The sequence below is a fragment of the Gadus macrocephalus genome, chromosome 11 (assembly GCF_031168955.1).
Source record: "Gadus macrocephalus chromosome 11, ASM3116895v1".
NCBI lineage: Eukaryota > Metazoa > Chordata > Actinopteri > Gadiformes > Gadidae > Gadus > Gadus macrocephalus.
The window spans coordinates 16731629-16751238 of record NC_082392.1 but is presented as its reverse complement, the minus strand read 5'-3'; the positions used below and the strand labels follow the sequence as shown (position 1 = coordinate 16751238).

The 19610-nt window shown below is 46.2% G+C and overlaps 3 protein-coding genes across 3 annotated transcripts; 2 read left to right on the top strand and 1 right to left on the bottom strand.

Moving 5' to 3' along the window:
- Window positions 1–8663: 8663 nt before the first annotated feature.
- Window positions 8664–11635, bottom strand: rrp15 (ribosomal RNA processing 15 homolog). The gene is made up of 5 exons (XM_060065189.1): window positions 11485–11635; window positions 10769–11139; window positions 10537–10634; window positions 10161–10344; window positions 8664–9121 (listed from the first exon to the last, which is right to left on the bottom strand). The coding sequence occupies exons 1-5, from the start codon at window positions 11534–11536 to the stop codon at window positions 8978–8980; spliced, it is 849 nt and encodes a 282-aa protein (XP_059921172.1). The 5' UTR covers window positions 11537–11635; the 3' UTR covers window positions 8664–8977.
- A 669-nt stretch (window positions 11636–12304) lies between these two features.
- Window positions 12305–14707, top strand: LOC132467694 (uncharacterized). The gene is made up of 2 exons (XM_060065186.1): window positions 12305–12437; window positions 12946–14707. Exons 1-2 carry the CDS (start codon window positions 12419–12421, stop codon window positions 14445–14447), a joined length of 1521 nt encoding a protein of 506 aa, XP_059921169.1. The 5' UTR covers window positions 12305–12418; the 3' UTR covers window positions 14448–14707.
- Window positions 14708–15089: 382 nt separating this feature from the next.
- LOC132467695 (alpha-N-acetylgalactosaminidase-like) lies at window positions 15090–19001 on the top strand. The gene is made up of 9 exons (XM_060065188.1): window positions 15090–15249; window positions 15469–15628; window positions 16388–16528; window positions 16925–17136; window positions 17222–17316; window positions 17439–17600; window positions 17857–18054; window positions 18402–18542; window positions 18785–19001. Exons 2-9 carry the CDS (start codon window positions 15471–15473, stop codon window positions 18962–18964), a joined length of 1287 nt encoding a protein of 428 aa, XP_059921171.1. The 5' UTR covers window positions 15090–15249; window positions 15469–15470; the 3' UTR covers window positions 18965–19001.
- Window positions 19002–19610: the final 609 nt, after the last annotated feature.

Here is a 19610-nt window from a genome sequence, read left to right as displayed (position 1 = left end):
AAGTGGGTGCTTCAATTGTGGCTCCGATATACTTAAAAATACACAGAACAGATTCAAACAACAAAACACACAAACTTCACTTGCTCCACATTTGCTTTGAGTTAACAGGCGATTGCACGAAACACAACATGACATAGCCATCTCTAGGGGATGTTTTGTCCCACAAACAAATGACTTGTTGTGGTGTTGTGATTGGGAGGAACAGGGCACACCCGCGAGTGTTTCACGGTAGATGCACAAACATACATGTGTTGTTTACGTGTGTCATATGTTTAACAGAGCTCTTCCACAAACCAACACAAATGGGCTCAGTTTATTCACAATGGGCAGCCAACCAGCAAGAAAGCATCGCTTGCCATAGCCTTAATCTCCAGTCTCTCAGGTGAAACTTTCCTTTGTACAAGATAACCTGTAGGAATGCCCCAGGAATACAAAGTTTGGGATGGCCCATCGGGTGGCAGATTTTCGGTGCCTGTGCTATTTGGCTGATTGATGCGAATCGAAGGGCGTAACGGACAGTTGAATGGACCAATGTCTGGCTGCTGTCATGAATCAGAGGGCAAGCGGATGGGAGGGAGCTCCAGCGGTAACAGCGACGCATAAGGTCGGGCTAGCTGTGACCAGCCCTAACCCTCCTTCACGCAGGGGCACAACGGGTACACATGAATGGGCCTTTCACCGTGTCAAGGTTGCCTTAATACAACATGCAAACCCCCAAGCACTTATAATGAGTGAGGCGGCCACACGTAACTCGGTGTTGACATTAAACTGAGGAGGCACGCAGTCAAACATATACACGACACGTACACACAAGCATACACGCACCGACTCACACACAACGTACGCATCAGCTACATGAGCTTCCTGGGGCTTTCCTTGACCATCCCTTCATGGCATTATCGAATGCTTCCTGTGGCGTCTTTAAATACCAAATTACAGGCCATTCTTCGACTTTTGTGTTTCGTGCCAAAGAAGAAGAGTCCCTGCTTGGCACGCGGCGACCGCAGGAATGCAACTGCAGATCGCCAGGCACGTCACTCACCCTCCCAAAACAGATACTGAGGTATGGGACATGTAATGAGAGAAGATGAGTAGACAACAGTCTGCTGTTGCTGCTGCTCCTGCTGCCTGGGCAGCAGGGTGCTGTCAGTGGCTCTGAGGATGCTGAAGTATCACATGGCATCACAGTTGGAGTAAACCGGTGTTTCGCTGCTGTACTCTCAAAAAGATATGTGGCCCAGTTACCCTTAAAATAAATAATGACCAAAGGAATCGTAAATAAGATGTAATGTTATGAGGTGAGGAATTGTTGCGGTTTGCTCTGTTTTAATATAAATCAAATTAAAAGCACAACGCAACATGTGCTTCAAATTAACTTTAAACGGCTAAATAAATAGCAAGTGAATATCCTGCTTTTTCCTGTGTTCCCTCTCTATTACAGCTGAACCCTGTCTAATGGTCTCTAAAAGGCTAACCAAACAGGCTCATGCGTGAGTTTTCACAAGACGTTTACTGTGGTCCGAACCCAATGTCAGGGTCAATGCACTGATAACAAATCAAGGCTTTGCATCTGGGTGTAGTGTGTGTGTGTGTGTGTGTGTGTGTGTGTGTGTGTGTGTGTGTGTGTGTGTGTGTGTGTGTGTGTGTGTGTGTGTGTGTGTGTGTGTGTGTGTGTATTTGGGGGTCGGTGTCATTGTGTGTATGCATGCAGATTTGTGTGGTTGTGTGTGTGAGTGTGTATAGGGAGAGTGGGGGTGCATGTGTGTGTGTGTGTGTGTGTGTGTGTGTGTGTAGGTGTGGTTGTGTGTGGGATTTTGTGTGGTTTAGTGTATGTATTGGGGAGGGGGATGGCTGCATGTGTGTGTGTGTGTGTGTGTGTGTGTGTGTGTGTGTGTGTGTGTGTGTGTGTGTGTGTGTGTGTGTGTGTGTAGGTGTGGGATTTTGTGTGGTTTAGTGTATGTATTGGGGAGGGGGATGGCTGCATGCGTGTGTGTGTGTGTGTGTGTGTGTGTGTGTGTGTGTGTGTGTGTGTGTGTGTGTGTGTGTGTGTGTGTGTGTGTGTGTGCAAAGCAGTCCAAGCTCAAGCTCAGGATGCATAAATTAGATGCCATGCTCAATTAACAATGATTCAACAATTACAGGAAATAATGTAATTGTTTTGAATTGTTATCGGGGGGGAAACCTGCTTTCAATGAGACATGCTGACTGGGGCTCTGTGGAGCTCAATGTATGCAACACTTTTTCACATTCACATGTCGGGATAACAAGCGCCTTGCTATAGGTTACTCTGATACCACGCTTGAATTCAAACACAAAGTAAGAGACGACTTGGACTGTGTACATAATAGAAGGTAATAAAAACATTATATTAACCACACTCACGCACACATACACACACACACCACAGGGTCACTGTGTTCATCCGCTACAAATAGGCCTGCCGACCAGGGAAAACTACACCTCAGCAGGGACTTACACTATAACTCGTTGGGGGTTGAGCCGACCTGGTACACTCTGCTTCTCTGCACTAATCATCCAAACAGGGGATCATTGTACAGGACGACCCCCCCCCCCTTTTATAGCCGCGACATAGGTAGGTGTGCCATAGGTACACTGAGACACCACATAAGGACCCTAGTGAGAGAAAAGGTTTGAGAAGGAGGAGGGGGGAAGTTAGGAGAGGGAGATAGGGAGGAGGAGGAGGAGGAGGAGGGAGATAGGGAGGGAGAGAGGAGAAGGAGGAGGGGGGAAGGCAGGAGAGGGAGATAGAGAGGAGGAGGAGGGAGATAGGGAGGGAGAGAGGAGAAGGAGGAGGAGGAGGGAGATAGGGAGGAGGTGGAGGAGGAGGGAGATAGGGAGGAGGAGGAGGGAGATAGGAGGGAGAGAGAAGAAGGAGGAGGAGGAGGGAGATAGGGAGGAGGAGGAGGGAGATAGGAGGGAGGGAGAAGAAGGAGGAGGGGGGAAAGGCAGGAGAGGGAGATAGAGAGGAGGAGGAGGGAGATAGGGAGGGAGAGAGGAGGAGGAAGAGGGAGAGAGAAGGGAGGAGGAGGAGGAGGAGGAGGGAGATGGGGAGGGAGAGAGGAGAAGGAGGAGGAGGAAGAGGGAGAGAGGAGGTTGATGGGGAGAGAGAGAGGAGAAGGAGGAGGAGGAGGAGGAGGGAGTTAGGGGGGGAGAGAGGAGAAGGAAGAGGGAGAGAGGAGGGGTAAGGGAGGAGGGAGATGTGGAGGGAGAGAGGAGAAGGAGGAGGATGAGGAGGAAGAGGGAGAGAGGAGGAGGTTGATGGGGAGAGAGAGGAGAAGGAGGAGGAGGAGGGAGTTAGGGGGGGAAGTGAGGAGGAGGCGGCGGGAGTTAGAGGAAGAGGAGGGGGGAGAGGAGGGAAAAGGTAGGGATTAAGAGGCGGGACATAGGGAGTAAGAATCGAGGAGAAGGGAGGGAGGGGGGAGGAGAAGCAGAGGAAGGTGGGGAAGAGGTAGATGGAATAAGAAGGAGGAGGGAGGAAAAGGGAGAGAGGGGATTGAAGAGGATCAGGGAGGAGGGAGAGGGGGAGGAAGAGTAGATGTTGGAGGAGAAGGGAGAGAGAGGAAGATGAAGATGGGCTGCAGGAGGAGGAGGCGTTAGTTAGTGCAGTTGAATGAGTTACAGACAGAGGTAGAGAACCACAAGAAGTGGGAGAGGGGGAAAAATGATCTCTCGCTCTTCCACTCCCCGAGCTGCCACTCACTGCCTGGTGGCAGCAGGTCTTGGACTGGAATTTTCCATGGAGCAAGTGTCAGAGCAGCGAGGGGCAATACAGTACAGAGCGCCTGGTTCGCGAGCAGCCATGAACAATGCCTTCCAGCCTGCCTGATTTAAATGGTGCTCGGTGTGCTCCTGCCAACCAGAGCCTGTCTCTAGGTCATCCTGCTCCAGCCCCCCTCCCCCCCTTCTGCACACACACACACAGGCACACACATGCACACACATGCACACACACACACACACACACACACACACGCACGCACACAGACACCCCTCGGCCCTTGCACACATTGTTGTGTGGGTGCTATTGCCGCTGTGCACCACAGTGCTGCCACAGAGGACTTCCTGGCGCCCCACCAAATAAGGTCGGTACCCATGTGTGTGTGTGTGTGTGTGTGTGTGTGTGTGTGTGTGTGTGTGTGTGTGTGTGTGTGTGTGTGTGTGTGTGTGTGTGTGTGTGTGTGTGTGTGTGTGTGTGTGTGCATGTGTTGGTGTGTGTAAGTGTGGGAGTGAGAGATTGTACATGTGCATTAACTGGCAAGGGTATACATTTTCGCACTGACTGGAGAAGAAAAATAGGCAAACTCATAGTGTCCCTCTCTCCCTCCTTCTCGCTCTCTCCTCTTCTCTCCGTGGCTCTCTCTGCCTCCCCTCACTCTGACTTCTCCCTTGTCATCATACTCCAGGAGATCTAAAGAGTAGCGCTGGCTTCAGACCTTAAGATTAATAGGAATAAATTCTGCCCTTTTCCCTCTCTGGTTGTTGACTCAGTCTTATTTATTCCCCATAAATACTTTTCTGAAGGCACCTGGCCGAGCGCCAGATCTGGTCATATTCAGGCTATTTATACGGCAGACGCGGCCAAGCATAACAGTTAATGCTAAATACACCTCTGGGCATGTGAAATATGTGCTAATTTATTTTTCCTCCATACCATATATACTCATAGTGGTAATCGAAAATGGGGGGGGAAGTCTTGCCGGGTCAGCGATGGGGAAGTAGGATTTATTATCCAGATGATGCGTTTGCGGTCGGGCCTTTCTTCTTCTGCTCCTTTGATCTCCCCCCAAAAGAAGAGGGAGTTTTCCCATGCCAGTCTCCTCGACACAGGAGGAGTCCATCCACTGACGGACAGACCTGGTCGGGTCTAGAGCCGTGAGACTAGAACTGGACACGGAGGAAGATCGTACTTCTAGAACCTGAGCAAAATGTGCTTTGGTTTAAAAGTGCTTTTATGTTTTGTTTAGTGTCACCATCATGGCATCATCAGGTTCATCATTATGTTCACACATACAGGTGTTTACCACAAACTTAAACCTTATTTGGAAACTATTGTTACATTATTGATGTGCGCATGTTATTATGTTGTTATACGTTTGGGGCAATGACATCCACACACACGCTCGGACCTGACGCACACGAATGCACCCACACACACACACACCCACACACACACACACACACACACACACACACACACACACACACACACACACACACACACACACACACACACAGTGGGGGACAATTCGAACTAGGACCAGGATGTTTCAATGCAGTCTATGTGATCAACTGTTCCACAACAACTTAAAGCCATTAAGAAAGTTCAACTTTCTCCTTCAAGAAAAGGAGAAAAGATTGAATCAGGCGGACTGTTGTTTATGTATGACTGCTGAAGCACAGGCCAAACTGTTTGCTTTGTCATTTTCCGTAAACTGATCCCAGAAAGAATGGAATGCGTTTTCCCCCCCGAGCAAAAAAATAAAAACACACATACACACATACAAAACAAAAGCACGTGATGGCCTTTCAAATTCATTATTTGGGCTTGTACATCGGGCAGCTATTTTTGTGTGCAAAATCAACAACCACCAACCCCACTTACTCTCGGTCGGGTACAGGGACAGCATGTCGATCTTGTGCACCTCCTTGGCGTAGTACTCCTCCTCGCTCCGTTGGCGCTCACAGGTCGCGGCACGCTCGTTGGCCTTCTCCTGCAGCAGGTCCCTCGTGCTGTTGTAGATGGCCACGATGTCGCGGGAAACCTCCTCCGGCGCTGGGAAATCCTCCGGGGGGGTCGTGAGCTTGAGTTTGCTCAGGATCTGTCCCCGGATGGCTTCTATTCGCTTCTTCATGAATTGATCCATGTCCAGCGTGCTGCACGTGGATAACGTGAGCGCCACAGTGGCTAAATCCAGAGTGAGGAGAAGGCTGAGGAGAGAGAAGTTCATCTTCACGGACGGGGTTCTTCGGAAGCCCCCTTTTAAGAGTCTTTAACAAAAAAAGTATACTTCAATAGAAAATACGCACAAAAGGGGCGAATAGGCGTTATCTGCACGTTTCAAAAAGGTTTACATTCGCCACCGCGTAGTTTCCATAAAAACGAGTATTATTTCTTTCAGCTTTCAGTTATTTTGAAATGTTGGCCTACCTGAAAAATCCATATAGCAGTCTCGGAGCGAAAATCCGTTATTCGGTCTGCGCGTATCGCAGGAATCTAGTATTCCCAGTTTAGAGTAAACGGGTGCGCTGCGTGCGTAAAGGTGCAGACAGATCTTGAAATGTGCCCGCCAATGTCACAGTACTCTGAGAAAAAACAACGTTCAATAAGTTTCGTACGTACGGAATAAAGACAACTAGTATTTACAGCTGAGCAGTACAGACGTGTAGCCTGCGGGATCGCACACACCTTCACCGCATCAGAGTGCTGCTGACTTTTCCAACGGTGCCCTTTTTTGCTCTCAATGCAAGCTGGGGTTTGACATCACCCTTGCAATCTTCAAGTGATGTACGAATCTGTCCATTGTGTTTTCCAAAGAAATATCAGAATCCTCTTCAAATAAATACATACACGTCAGCCCTGGCGTTTGAGGGGAATTCTCAATATATAAACTCGTGCGTAATTTGGCCAACTCTATATATTAAGGGGGGAAATGGTAAAAAGAGAAAAAAGATTTTAGGATTTAAAAACACGTAGCCTGTTTCACCGACCTAGAAGAAACAATCTGTGTTTACCTTTGATGCCGCAGCAGAACTTTTCACGAGTATTCCCTCACCCCATCTAGTTGTGGAAAAGTTGAGAAATGAGTTGCACTTCTTTGCGCGCATCAGCGGAGATTTATAGTGGACTTATTTCATCACGTGCTCCTCCTGTTCCAACTAAGCCTGTGGTCACTGCGTTCTATAACCAGAGACTCCTTCAAAACCGAGTGACGGTGCGACGTATAGTAAATATGAGTGCGCACTGTGCCCATGGGATAGTGCAACGGGTAATGATCCGTGGGCGCCCCGCTCTATGACGCAGGGTCCTAAAGCCGTCTCTCATTCTAGAAAACCAAGGCAAGGATAAATACTGTGTGGGTTTATAATATAGTATATTGTTAAATGTTGTCTATCTGAAACAGGTTAGTCAGCTGCTGGTGCCTCAATGTTGTTTTTTATCCATCCCTGGTTGCAAGAAAGATTTATAAACAAATACTTTGTTAAAATCCTTAAAGACAAATCACACAATATAAACATTGCTGGCAGTTGGGGAGCCTATAATGTTCATATCAATGTGTAATGTGCTAGTGTTCATTGTTTAATATAAAAACATGCTTTTCAAACCCCCCATGGGATAGGTGCACTGTGGTGCTGAGATCACTGTCTACCTGTTCGTGAACATGGCTGGTAAAATGAACCAGAATGAACCGCCATCTGGTGTGTCAATATAAAATGCTAATGTTCCAGCAAACTTTCCAGGATGGTCATTCAAAAGTAGCAGGTGGGGAAAATCAAATTTAGCACTGTGAAATGCCTTTCAAACATTGATGCCCAATTTAATAGATGTGTTGGGCCGTGCACAATCGTTTTTGAAACGCCTTGTTTGATTTGTGGTTAATACGAAAATGGCAAGGCATTCACATGATTTAGACCCTGCTGTTGGAGGAATGCGTTTCAGACCCTGAAAGTTTAAATGGTAGGGAGATCAACAATTATCTGTGTCAAACATCATCAACTTTTTGTCCTAGACAGGGTGACAGAAACCATGAAAGGCAGTGCCGTTTCCTATCCATTCATGCATCCTTCAAGAGTGACTGCCTGGTAAGGTACACTGCGATACATAGCAGAAATAAAAGCATACTTTCTAAAAATAACTGTTTGCAAGGGCCTTGTTCCTCCACTATGCCCATACCATCCAGAATTAGCAATTCATCAACAGTGACAGGTCTTGAGCGGCCAGCACCACATCGAGCCTGCTTGGTGTAAACCAGATGTCACTAAATCAGAAACTGCAGACAGATGTGAAGCCTGCCGAGGTGCGTGTGTGTGCGTTTAAAGGCGTTCATTGGTGTCCAGAGATGATAAATCCTCCGTTATGTCAGTTCTGCACCCGCTCGGCCAAAAACACCTGCTCACCTCAAACCTCTGCGACAACACACCTGTAGATGTGATGTGCTCTGAAGAGCCATGCACCTGTGCAGGCAGCATGAGAGTGGCAGAAGCACCTGGGTGGAGAGCTTGCGACGGACGCCATCTGTGCTGCTGAGGAGGTGATCTGCTTGGGGCTATATGATCCTTTCGGGTCACAGGTACACATTAGGGTGACCCAGGTAGAGCAGATATAAAGTGCAAAGTCAGGATTGGAAGGAGCGACAAAAGAGAGAAGGAAGCGGAGACCGGCGCTCCCATGACACTAGCAGCACACGGTACAGCTGATTCAGAGAGGGACCGTTCCGGGGAGATCGTTTCACCCGGCAGTGTGGCGACAAGGCCCCTAGACATGAAGCACGGTGTCAGCAGCTCTCTGGTCATCAGCGGAATCTGAGCTGCAGTCAGTCTCAGGAAGAGGCAGAGAGCCTTTCTTAACAGTAACTAAAGTGACTAATGGATCGATTTCAAAACATATACACACAATCAAGTCAGAAGACGGAGCACATAGTGAATACAGTTCAAGTCCAACTGGCTGTTTATTCAAACGTTATTAAAAAAAAAACTTATTTACAGGAATAAAATAGGACACGGATGTAGCACAGGTCATACAGCTCCAAGAATGAGACAGTTAAGTTATGTCGTCTGAACACGAGCACCGGCTTCGAGTCAACAAAGCGAAAGCTTCATTTGACCCATGGGGGAAAACAGAAGAGTGTTAACCCTGTTCTCCACAACCTCAGGGACGAAGGACCTCAACGCCAATCCTCCACCCCCACCCCCATTCATCCAAGGCCCAGTGTCATTAGGAACGTGTTTGTAGAGGGCATCAGTCCGAATCGCTGTCCTCTGCGCCCTCCTCGGATTTCGGTTGTTCCTCCTCTCCGTCGCTCTGTTTATCCCAGTCTTTCATTTTAGCCCCCATCATGAAGTCGTCTCTGAGGACACTCCAGGACGGCTTCTCGGCAGCAGCCTGTAACCCCAAAGAGTTAATTCAACACATGAATAGAATACTGTGAATGACTGCATGACTGCATCCAACATTGATTCTCCTCAGGATAACCTCTGCTTTAGAGCCATGTGATGGGACATTACAGACGAAGTCCAACTCTGGACCGTTTCACTATCTTTAAAAAATAACTCAACAGTGCCACCACATGGATAGACAGCACAATTACACCAATACTGTGCAAAGTTTGGCCCCTCTGGTAATCATGGTTACGATTTGCTTAGCTTACTATGGTGTACCGCCGTCGTAAGCTAACAATTTTTAAAAGTATTCACCTACTGACCTTGAGCCACCACAACCAATACAAACTCAAAGTAATTTCATACTTCTTGTCATTGCCCTTTCCCTCCAATAGATGTTAAAGGTCCCATGGCATGCCACCAGGTGTGGTGTGATTTGCCGTTACAGGCCGTTTTGGAAATCTGCCCCTTATGACATCACAGGTGGGCGTGTCCACCTAGATGTGTGCTGGATAGGTCAGTCTACCAGCCTACCCAGTGGACAGTTGGACAAGCCCACCTGTGATGTCATAAATGGCAGATTTCCAAAACGGCTTGTAGCGGCTAATCACACCACACCTGGTGGAATGCCATGGGACCTTTAAACAAAGTCAGTTAACTCTATTGTATAAATTTCCTAGAACATCGGTCTTAAGTGACAGCCAAGCAGATATACATAAAAAAAAATACATGCAAGGTTTCACATCGATGCCTTGCTGCAGCTGAACAAAGAAGTATTAGAAATAAATGGATTAAACAACAGGAAGAATGGATCCTGCAGGCAGAAACAGGATCATCATTCCTTGGGCATATACTTTGAGTCTTAATTAGGGTAGACCTGGCTGTTGCATTCATTATTACATTGTACTACCCTTTCACCCGAAAAAAAACATGTCATGGTAACCACATGTCATTGATGAAATGCAATCTATTAGGCAATATTGTACAAATGTAAGGTGTAAAGGTGCATATTAAACCAAAACATAAGTAAATATTAGACTCACCGTTTCTTTCTCAGCCTTCACCACTTTCACCGTGTCCTTCCCCCTCAGCACATCAATGAAGTCTTTCTTGGTGACCGAGGAGAGGAGCTTGGCCTTCTTCCTGTCAGATCCTCCGACCTCTTTCACCTTATCGTTCACAAGGTTCTGATGCTTCCGTACGGCGTTGAACAACTGCACTACACCTCTGGGGAAGAGAGTACAGAAAGACCTCTTATCAGAACATGTTTCATTGTTTCAGAAAAGCGATCAGCACACCAATTGTAAATCCTATGTGTTTGCGTTCGAACTCAAGCAGAGACCACTGCTAAAGGAGAACCAAATTTGTCACAGAACGACAATTGTTCATAGTTCGAAATATAAAAAGGCAGGTACCCACCTGGTAGCTGTTCTCTGAAAGGTCCTTTCAGCCTCCCGATCTGTTGCGATGTCAGGTTTTACCCTGAACATCATCTCCCACGTACGCTTCTTGTCCGTCTGTGGTAGGGAACCCAATTACAATCGTCAGTCTAAAAGCCAGAGTTCACTTGAAAGTCCTGAACTACCGAGTATTTGTTTATTTAAATCAAAACATGCCACTTTCATTCTTCTCATGGCACACACGCGGCTACCTTTTCTCTGATCTCCAGCTTTTCTTGTTTCTCCTTCACCTTCATCTTGTCCAACTCCTTGCTCTTCACCAGTATCGTTGGTTTGCTCGCTGGGGTTTTCTTCTGCAGGATCTTGGCCATTGCATCTGCCCACCCAGCGTTAGGGTTAGTGGGTTCTCCGTCAACCTCCTCGATTCCTTTATCTTCATCGTCTGCCTCATCTCCGTCACTAACTTTAATGTCCTCTTTATCATCTTTATCATCATCATCTTCTTCATCCTCATCGTCGTCATCATCCATGTCATTCATGTCATTTTCTCCGTCGACGCTTCCCTCATCAGCATCTCCATCAGAATCACTCTGGTCGCTGCTTTCATGGTCTTCCTCCTCCCCTGAGAGATTAGACACGTGTTAGTAGCAGTACTGCAGTACATATGTCTAGTACAACCACCCCCGTCCCTTCCAACATATTGGTTTACATCAAACAAATAAGTGAAAGAATCCGTGTAGATGACACACTACGTCTAGGGCAACATCAACGCGATGTCGTTATCTTGTGTTATTGTTATGTTAACTTACCGTAGGCGTTCTCGTCAACTCAAGTTAGAATACCAAGAACAGTCGCTGTGTTTATAATAACAACAATAACACTAACATAATGATAGCGGGTGGTTCCTCTGCCTGAGTTCCATCAGATTATCTAATTATTTAATACCAAATTAAAGTATGTTACTTACCAGATAACTCCACCGGGGTCTTCACGTGTGCTTTACTCGTAGCAGCCATCATTGTTCCGGAAATACGTCAGAGTGCAACAGGAAAAAGGTTCGACGAAGCAACCGCACGCATTCGGACGCAATCTAAGTAGTTCCGAATAGTTCCCTGGCCGAGGCCTTTGAAATTCTAATATCATTTTAGTATTGGGACATTGAGCAATATATAAGTATAGCCATATTTAGCAATATATTAGATTACAATTTTAATGGTGATTGTTATGAGTAAGGTTGAATACACAGAAGTAACAACAAATATTACAAAACTATATTAAGATATAGTTTAAGATAAATGCAACATAACTTAATGAAGAAGCAGAATCAGACAATTTATAAAGGGGGGAAATATATATATATTGGAAGAAAATATGCCATTTCTTTGTAGTTAATGTTCAGGTACTATTGTCAAAAATAAATGTTAATTAAATATTTAATATTATTATTTAATTTCATCATTCTGACTTACTAAGTAAAATTAAGTGAAACGTTTTAAGCGAATAAGGCCCATATTGGCAATTTATATAAAATTGCAAATTATCTGGGAATAGTACAACCGTGGAAATTTAAAATGATTCTGACTAAAATATCTGGTTAATCGTGTAATCCAACTTCAAGAAATGTGATTGCTCACATGATGTCTGATAAGCATAGTGATCAATGAGATTATTCAATCAGCATCAGTATCAGTCCGCTGTTAAGGAGGACAAAGGAAGGGAAACAGGTTGTGGGTGTGTCCCAAAAATGCCTTATGCCTACAAGGCTGGCCAACTGTCATTCTACAGTTCCCTGACACACAAGCAAGGGTTGTCGTCTGATAAAACGCTAGGAACGCAGTGCTTCTTCTCACTCCAGAGGAAATCAGGCGCTCTCTTCTCTCAGTTATTGTCCAAGGAATAAAATGGCTCGTTCAAAACTGCGTAAGTCATTTCCAGTTCCTCTTACCTTCTCAAATGCATTGCTCAGGGAACAGGCATAAGGTGTGAGGCAAAAAATAAATAGATATTGGCTTAACTTGAAAACAGTCAACCTTGTTCTTGCAATGACCTAAACATACAAATGTTTAGACATGTTCTCATTGTTATAATTAATTAGCAGTATATTTTCTAAAGTGGTCACAATCCCCTGCCTCTTCTCCAGATTAGTAACTCAATACAATAATGTATTCCAATAAAGCATTAAAGCCATGCGGCGAGAGTATGGCAATAGTTCACATGACAGCATTCAACTCTTATGCTGGTATATCCAGAACAACCTGTTCTTTGAGTTTCAAACCGCATGCCCTTCACGCACGGACGGCTCACATGGCTGTGTCACCCACCTGTGTCACCCTAGTAGTTCATTCGTGCACCTTTATAAGTCCTGTTCAAGCACTCTGCCACCGTGACCCCCTCTGATATCGACCAATGTTTTCCCGCTACCTTTCAGGAGCGAGGGAACCCTGGGTGCAGGCGGCCCTGGGCTTCGCGCTGGGGGCCGTGGCGGGCTGCGCGCTGGGAGCCACGGAGGATCCGGTGGACCGGACCATCGCGGTGATGACCTCGGAGGACTTCTTGAAGCCTGTGATGGACGAGGCTAGGACTGTGGGGCCCCTTGGCCTCGGCACCCTCTTGGGAGCCACGGCGTTGACCGCCTCCATGAGCTCCGTGGTGGCCGGCGTGATCCTCGCCGCCGCCACAGCCTCCGTGGTCCTGTCCAAGGGAAGCTGCTCCGTGACGAACGCCGAGTCCGTCGGCCTGTGGGTGTGGTCCGGAGTGGTTGGGGCGGCGGGGGCCACGCTCAGCGGGGCCACGCTCGGCATGGCCATCGAGTACATCGTGACGAACGTGGGCATGGTGGGACTCCTGATCGCCCTGAGCGTGTTCACGGTGCTGAAGCCGCCTCTGCACTACCTGTTCAATGTGATCTGGCAGCAGCGGGAGGTGTGCTGCGGTCTGGGGACGGCGGCGTTGGCCCGGGATAGGGACGAACGAGAGAGGGAGCTCAAAGAAGCGGAGCAGAGGGAGAGGGTGACAGTGAAGGTGGAGCGGAGGACCCAGGCGTTGGAGAAAGGCGTGAGGGCCAGGGAGAGGGAGCGCATGGCCAGTAAGGAGGAGGAGCTCCTGCAGAGTGAAAAGATGGAGAGAGAGAGGATAGAGAGAGAGGAGACAGAGATGGAACACAGAACCATCCAAGACTGGATCGACAGCGTCGTGGTTAAATACGTGGACTTCATCGCGTTCTCCGGATTGCCCATGACCCTCATCGCCATCGTTACATCGGTGTTTGGCATGAACGGCTACGGCGCTCACCAGTCTGTCCTCATAGTGCTTTTAGGTTTGGTGGTCGTCCTCTCCTACTCAATGATGAGGGTGTCCAGATTTAAGTTGTGGATGCTGGCGGGATGCATGGGAATGCTCGCCACCTTCGTCGTGGCTATGCTCACTTTACATGCAGAACAAGAGGTCCTCCTTGCCAACAGCAGGTTGCGAGCGGTGGGTAAGAACCTCTCCAGGGAAAGCCTCACCCCTACTATGAACCAAAAGGCCTCCCTCGAGGCCCTGAACACAGGCTTCTTCGTGGCCAAGCTGTGCCAGTTAGCATTAGGCGCGGCGGTCGGTGGGCCGTTGCTGCGGTGGGGGGCCGGAGAGGCCAAGATCATCGTAGGGGCGGCGGGATTGGCGGGAACTCTTATTGCTGTGGTGGAGGTCATAACCCCTGTGTTGGGGCAAGGGGGGAGGGCCGGAGCTCTGCTGGGGTCCGTGGGGGCAGCGGGAGTGTCCGTTGGGGCCGCGGCAGCCATGGCCGGGGCCTGGTCATCCTGGGCGGGGACGTCAGGAACCATATTTGGACTGGTGTTGGGAGCACTTATTATTGGGAAATGGCACATTGTAAACATTGGACTGCAGCTGCCTGTAGCCTACGTCTTTGCCATGACTAATCCATACTAAAGAGGACGCAGGTTTCGATGAACCCGTGAAGGAGTTCTATGAATTCCTTATTCAAATGCACTGTTATGTTTCGTGCAGCCACAGGACCTAAAAACAAATTCCTACCACTGAGCCACAAAAACAATAAAGTCAGGTAAACCATGCATTTCTTTTGGCGATTCCATTTCAAGAGTTTTGATCAAATAATGTAACACTAACATTTACAATAATAAAACAAAAATGTCTAATGTTTCAATAAATAAACATGCGAATACCTGTAACCAGTCATTATTTATAACGTGTATGCAACGCCTCAAAATGAATGTGTGCCATTAGTGAAAGAAAGGTGAACCTTTCAGCACGAGATGTTTAGGATTTTTACAGGACAGGTCCAGTTCGTACTGGACCCCTCAGCTGAAGGTATCGGCCGGTTGAACCAGTCAAACTAAATAATTAACCCCTGCAAAGCATACCATACTAGAAAAGATAAGTTAAAAATGCAGCCCAAATTAATACCTTATATATATTTAATATATACATTGTATATTTTTCATATATAATGTACTATTTCAACATTATTTTAACAATGTGCATTGTTACTACTCATTATACACTGTTCACCACAAGAGGCATCTGTACCCTAAATATTTCCCTGCTTTGGTATCACGTGACACAACAGACTCACATGATCATTGATCATACCTTGTCGAACAAGGAAGAGATTTACCATTCTGCCTGGGGGAAAAATTGTAGAAATGCTAATCGTATCTTAGCGAGACATCCAGATAACCAACAGCTAGTGAATCTGTCTCCATGTAAACAGGTAGGACAAGCTTGTTGTATGCAGCCTCAATACTTTACATATTTTTAAAGCATTACAGCAGTGACATCAGCTGTTACCGATGCATAGATCGAAACTGTATCACAGAGTAATCAAAGTTAAAATAATTATTGCAAATGTTGTATACTTTTTGAAGGCTAAATTCCTCTATGTGCGTGTATGCGTGTGCATTTAACTTGATTAACCTGATTTTCCCTTCAGGAATGGGGTATTTCCAAGTAGTATTCCTGCTGCTGGCCCTGATCCCAGGGAGCACAGGTTTAGACAATGGATTGCTGAGGACGCCCCCTATGGGGTGGATGGCATGGGAGCGCTTTCGCTGTGATATCGATTGTCGTAAGGACCCCACGAACTGCATCAGGTATCAATCATGTCAACATGCTCTCACGTAAAAACTTTATGGATATTGTGTTAATTAAAATGATAAGCCTTTTTTTAATTTATAATGATTAAATAGATTTGAATGATTCACAATTGATAAGGTAATCAAATAAGGATTTGCACTTTGGATCAAACTAATGGCACTCAATATAATAAGACAACAACGAGACTTGCAGTCCTCTTTCCTGTCATACAGAAAGAAGAAACACTTATCTAAGCACAGATCATAGATTAAGGTAGATTTAGCTGCACCTATAACATACCATTCAGAATGTCAGTTTAGAATTTGATCAATAACTGAAACTCAAGATTAAAAGGTCTAATGTTATGCAAAGAAAGTTGTATCGTGGTTACCTATGTTTCAATAACACCTCTTGCCCACTGCACCCTCCGTCAACGGATGACGGAAGGCGTGGCTGACGGATGGCGGAGTAGTCTTTGCAGAGGCATCCGTCAGTCAAGCCCGAGCAAACGCGATCTGATTGGATGACGGATCCGTCACTGCCTGAAAAGTTGAACATTTTTCAACTTCTTGACTGAACGTTCAACGGAACGGAAGGATCCACAATGCATTGCGTCTCCGCCCCATTCAAAGTCAATGGGATCCGTCAACTGACGGATGCAGTGGGCAAGAGGTGTAATACTGATGCAATAATTTTATCTTATTACATTTTCTAAATGGTTAAAAGTAGTTCTGAAGGCTACCAATATAAAGTCGGTCCGTCTATCCCTTCCAAAGTGAGAAACTGTTCCGAGACATGGCTGACCGACTATCTGAGGATGGATGGAGGGAGCTGGGGTACGAGTATGTCATGATAGACGACTGCTGGATGTCCATGCAGAGAGGCAGCGATGGGAGGCTGCAGCCTGATTCTGACAGGTTATACTGGTTATTTGATTCATCCTACCAAGTTCCCACCCAGTACAGTACGGTCCCCACCCTGCTCCGTCCCCACCCAGTGCATTCAACACCCAGGAGAGTTCCTAACCAGTAAAGTCTCCACCCAGTACAAGTGCCACTTAGTCACGGTGATATTCAATGCCACAATTACCAATAAGGCATTTTGCAAATGGCTTTCTTGTCCTTTGGCAACAATATAAGGAACATTTGATTTACATTTCCTTTAAACTATCAATTTCAATGTGAAGAATTTTAATCAAAAGTTACTACCGTGAAAGAGTTATAAAGGGCAGGTTTAGCTCTAAATTTGTATTAGATATTTACATCACAACACTAATGCCAATGTGATTATTCCCTTTTCCCTTTTCCAATCAGATTCCCAGGGGGCATTGCAAACCTTGCAAGGTACATTCACGATCGTGGCCTGAAGCTTGGCATCTACGCAGACATGGGCAGCGCCACATGTATGGGCTTCCCTGGCACGACCCTGGACAAAGTGGAGCTAGACGCCCAGACCTTTGCCAGCTGGGGCGTGGACTACTTGAAGTTTGATGGTTGTCACTCAAACGCCATTGAGCAGTTGATAGGTACTATTGAAGCAGGTTTTCACTACCAAATTGCATAAAAGTGGAATAGAGATTTTACAAAAACAATATCAATATTCCCATATAGGTTACCCTTTAATGTCCAAGGCATTGAATTGGACAGGCAGACCTATAGCCTATTCCTGCAGCTTGCCGGCCTATTTAGGTGGACTCCCCCCAAATGTGAGTTAATCATAAATATCGTTAAATATAAAAACCAAGCAAAGGCTTAATAATAGGATGTGCTAAGAACATCTATGTATATACAAGACTATTTAACAATTGTGTACCTGTTTTCGAAAAAGGTGAACTACTCTTATCTAGGGAACATTTGCAACTTGTGGAGAAACTATGACGACATTGAGGACTCGTGGGCCAGCGTGCAGAGCATCCTTGACTGGTTTTCAACCAACCAGGACGACCTCCAGCCCGCCGCTGGCCCTGGACACTGGAACGATCCTGACATGGTAGGTGGTTCGGTTGCATTTTACACGTCATGTTTCAGTCTTGCTGAGCTTTAGGCCTGTGTCCCCCTGTGAACTTTGTGGTGATAATCAAATCCACCAGCACTGTCGTTTGTATTGCAATATTATTCAGAAAAGCAAACTTTGTTCTGAATCCTCTCTTCTTTTCCTGTATTCTCCAAAATAAACAATCTTCTATTTAAAAAAATGCCTTCTCTTGCTGCTCTAGCCTCGGTTGACCCTGGATGTTTCTCCATAGCTCATCATTGGAAACTTTGGTCTCAGTCTGGATCAGGCCCAAGCACAGATGGCCCTGTGGGCCATCATGGCTGCCCCGCTCGTCATGTCCAATGACCTTCGGACCCTGAGCGCCGATGCTCGGGCCATCCTGCAGAACAGAGTGGCCATCGGCATCAACCAGGACCCCCGAGGGATCCAGGGGAGACGGCTGCTACAGGTGACTGGCTCCATCACACACAAGTCTCACACTTCATTCTGAATCCATGGGTTAGCCTTGATGCATTCCTGTCATGGATATGCTCATCCCGGACCGGCAATCAGGAGCACTGGGAGGACTCCCGTTGCTGCTAAGTGTCTGGCAGGCCGCAGATAACCTTAGAAGCAGGCGGGGACAGTGATTCTAGTAGCGGCGGTTGGATAATGCCATAGTATATCAGTTATATAACTCTGGATAGTACATTGGATAATCAACTGTTGGACAAAGGCAGAGGAAACGGTGTCTCTTCCTGATCACCTGTTATCGTATTGTGTCTCATCATGATGTCTCCGTTCCTGGTGGCATAGGAGTTGGGTCATATCGAGGTCTATTGGAGGCCGTTGTCCCACTCGGCCAATGCCTTGGTGTTCCTGAGCCTTCGCCAGGACATGCCATATCTGTACCAAAATTCCCTGGCCAATCTCAACTTCCCAGCCGGCAGCTTCGAGGTCTGGTCATATCTTATCCTTCTAATCTTATTGCTTTATTTTTCTTATATTTTCTTTATTCCTCTATTATTATTTTATTTATAATTTTGAACTTTCTTTCTGTTGGATTTCCTCTAATTTTTCTTTTTTTTCCATTTTTCTAACTGTCTTTCATAATTTTTGCCTGTATTTCGTTCTTTCTTTCTTTCTTTCTATGGAGGGTTACCTCACTGATGAGCATCTTTGTCTCTTCCTCTGTCCAGGCGTACGATGTGTTCTCTGGGAAGACCCTGAGCGGCCTGACTGACCATACCATTTTCACGGTGTCCATCAACCCCTCCGGTGTTGTCATGTGGTACGTCTACCCAGTCAAACAGTCCCCCCGGCCCCCCAAGGACACAGGGAGATATCCATACTTGCTCAAAAAATACAGGATGTCCTAATTTTACGAGATAATAAAACCGTCCTTGGTGAACTGAAGCAGCAGGGTGTTTTTCGATACATCTGATTTACGTCATGTTTTTTTTATTTATTTTTTATTTACCGTAAATCATTTAGGTAATTTTTGTGCTTTTTCACTTTTTTTCTTTCACTTTTGTGCCTTGGGAAAAAAATGGGAAATACATCTTGAATCACGGCAATACCAATTCAGCAGTGCAGTTGGAGAAGCTAACCTACCACTGAGGGGCAGTGTGGACTTAAAGATTACCCACAAATAGTACTCTGCCTGTTCCTATTAGTCCCCACAGACACACAAATAGCCATAATCCGATTAACCACCTACACCTTTCAGTGAGACGAAATGCAAGGTCATGGCATAGATTAGGCTAGCCTGTGTATGCATGCGTGTATGTGTGTGTGTCTTGGTGCAATATAAGGATAAGCTTTCTAAGATGGAGCCTTAGCAGTGGATTCTCATGGATTATGGATGGGTTGCTGCATGGTAAATTGGTATTAGTGTAAGTTTAACCTTATTTCATGTAAGGCATTGGCGACCTTGTGTTTTTCAGCTGAAACAAAGCAGTTTGTTCTTAACATAGTTTAAATAAAATAAGAAACTGTGACTTGGTTTCAATTAGTTATTTTTTA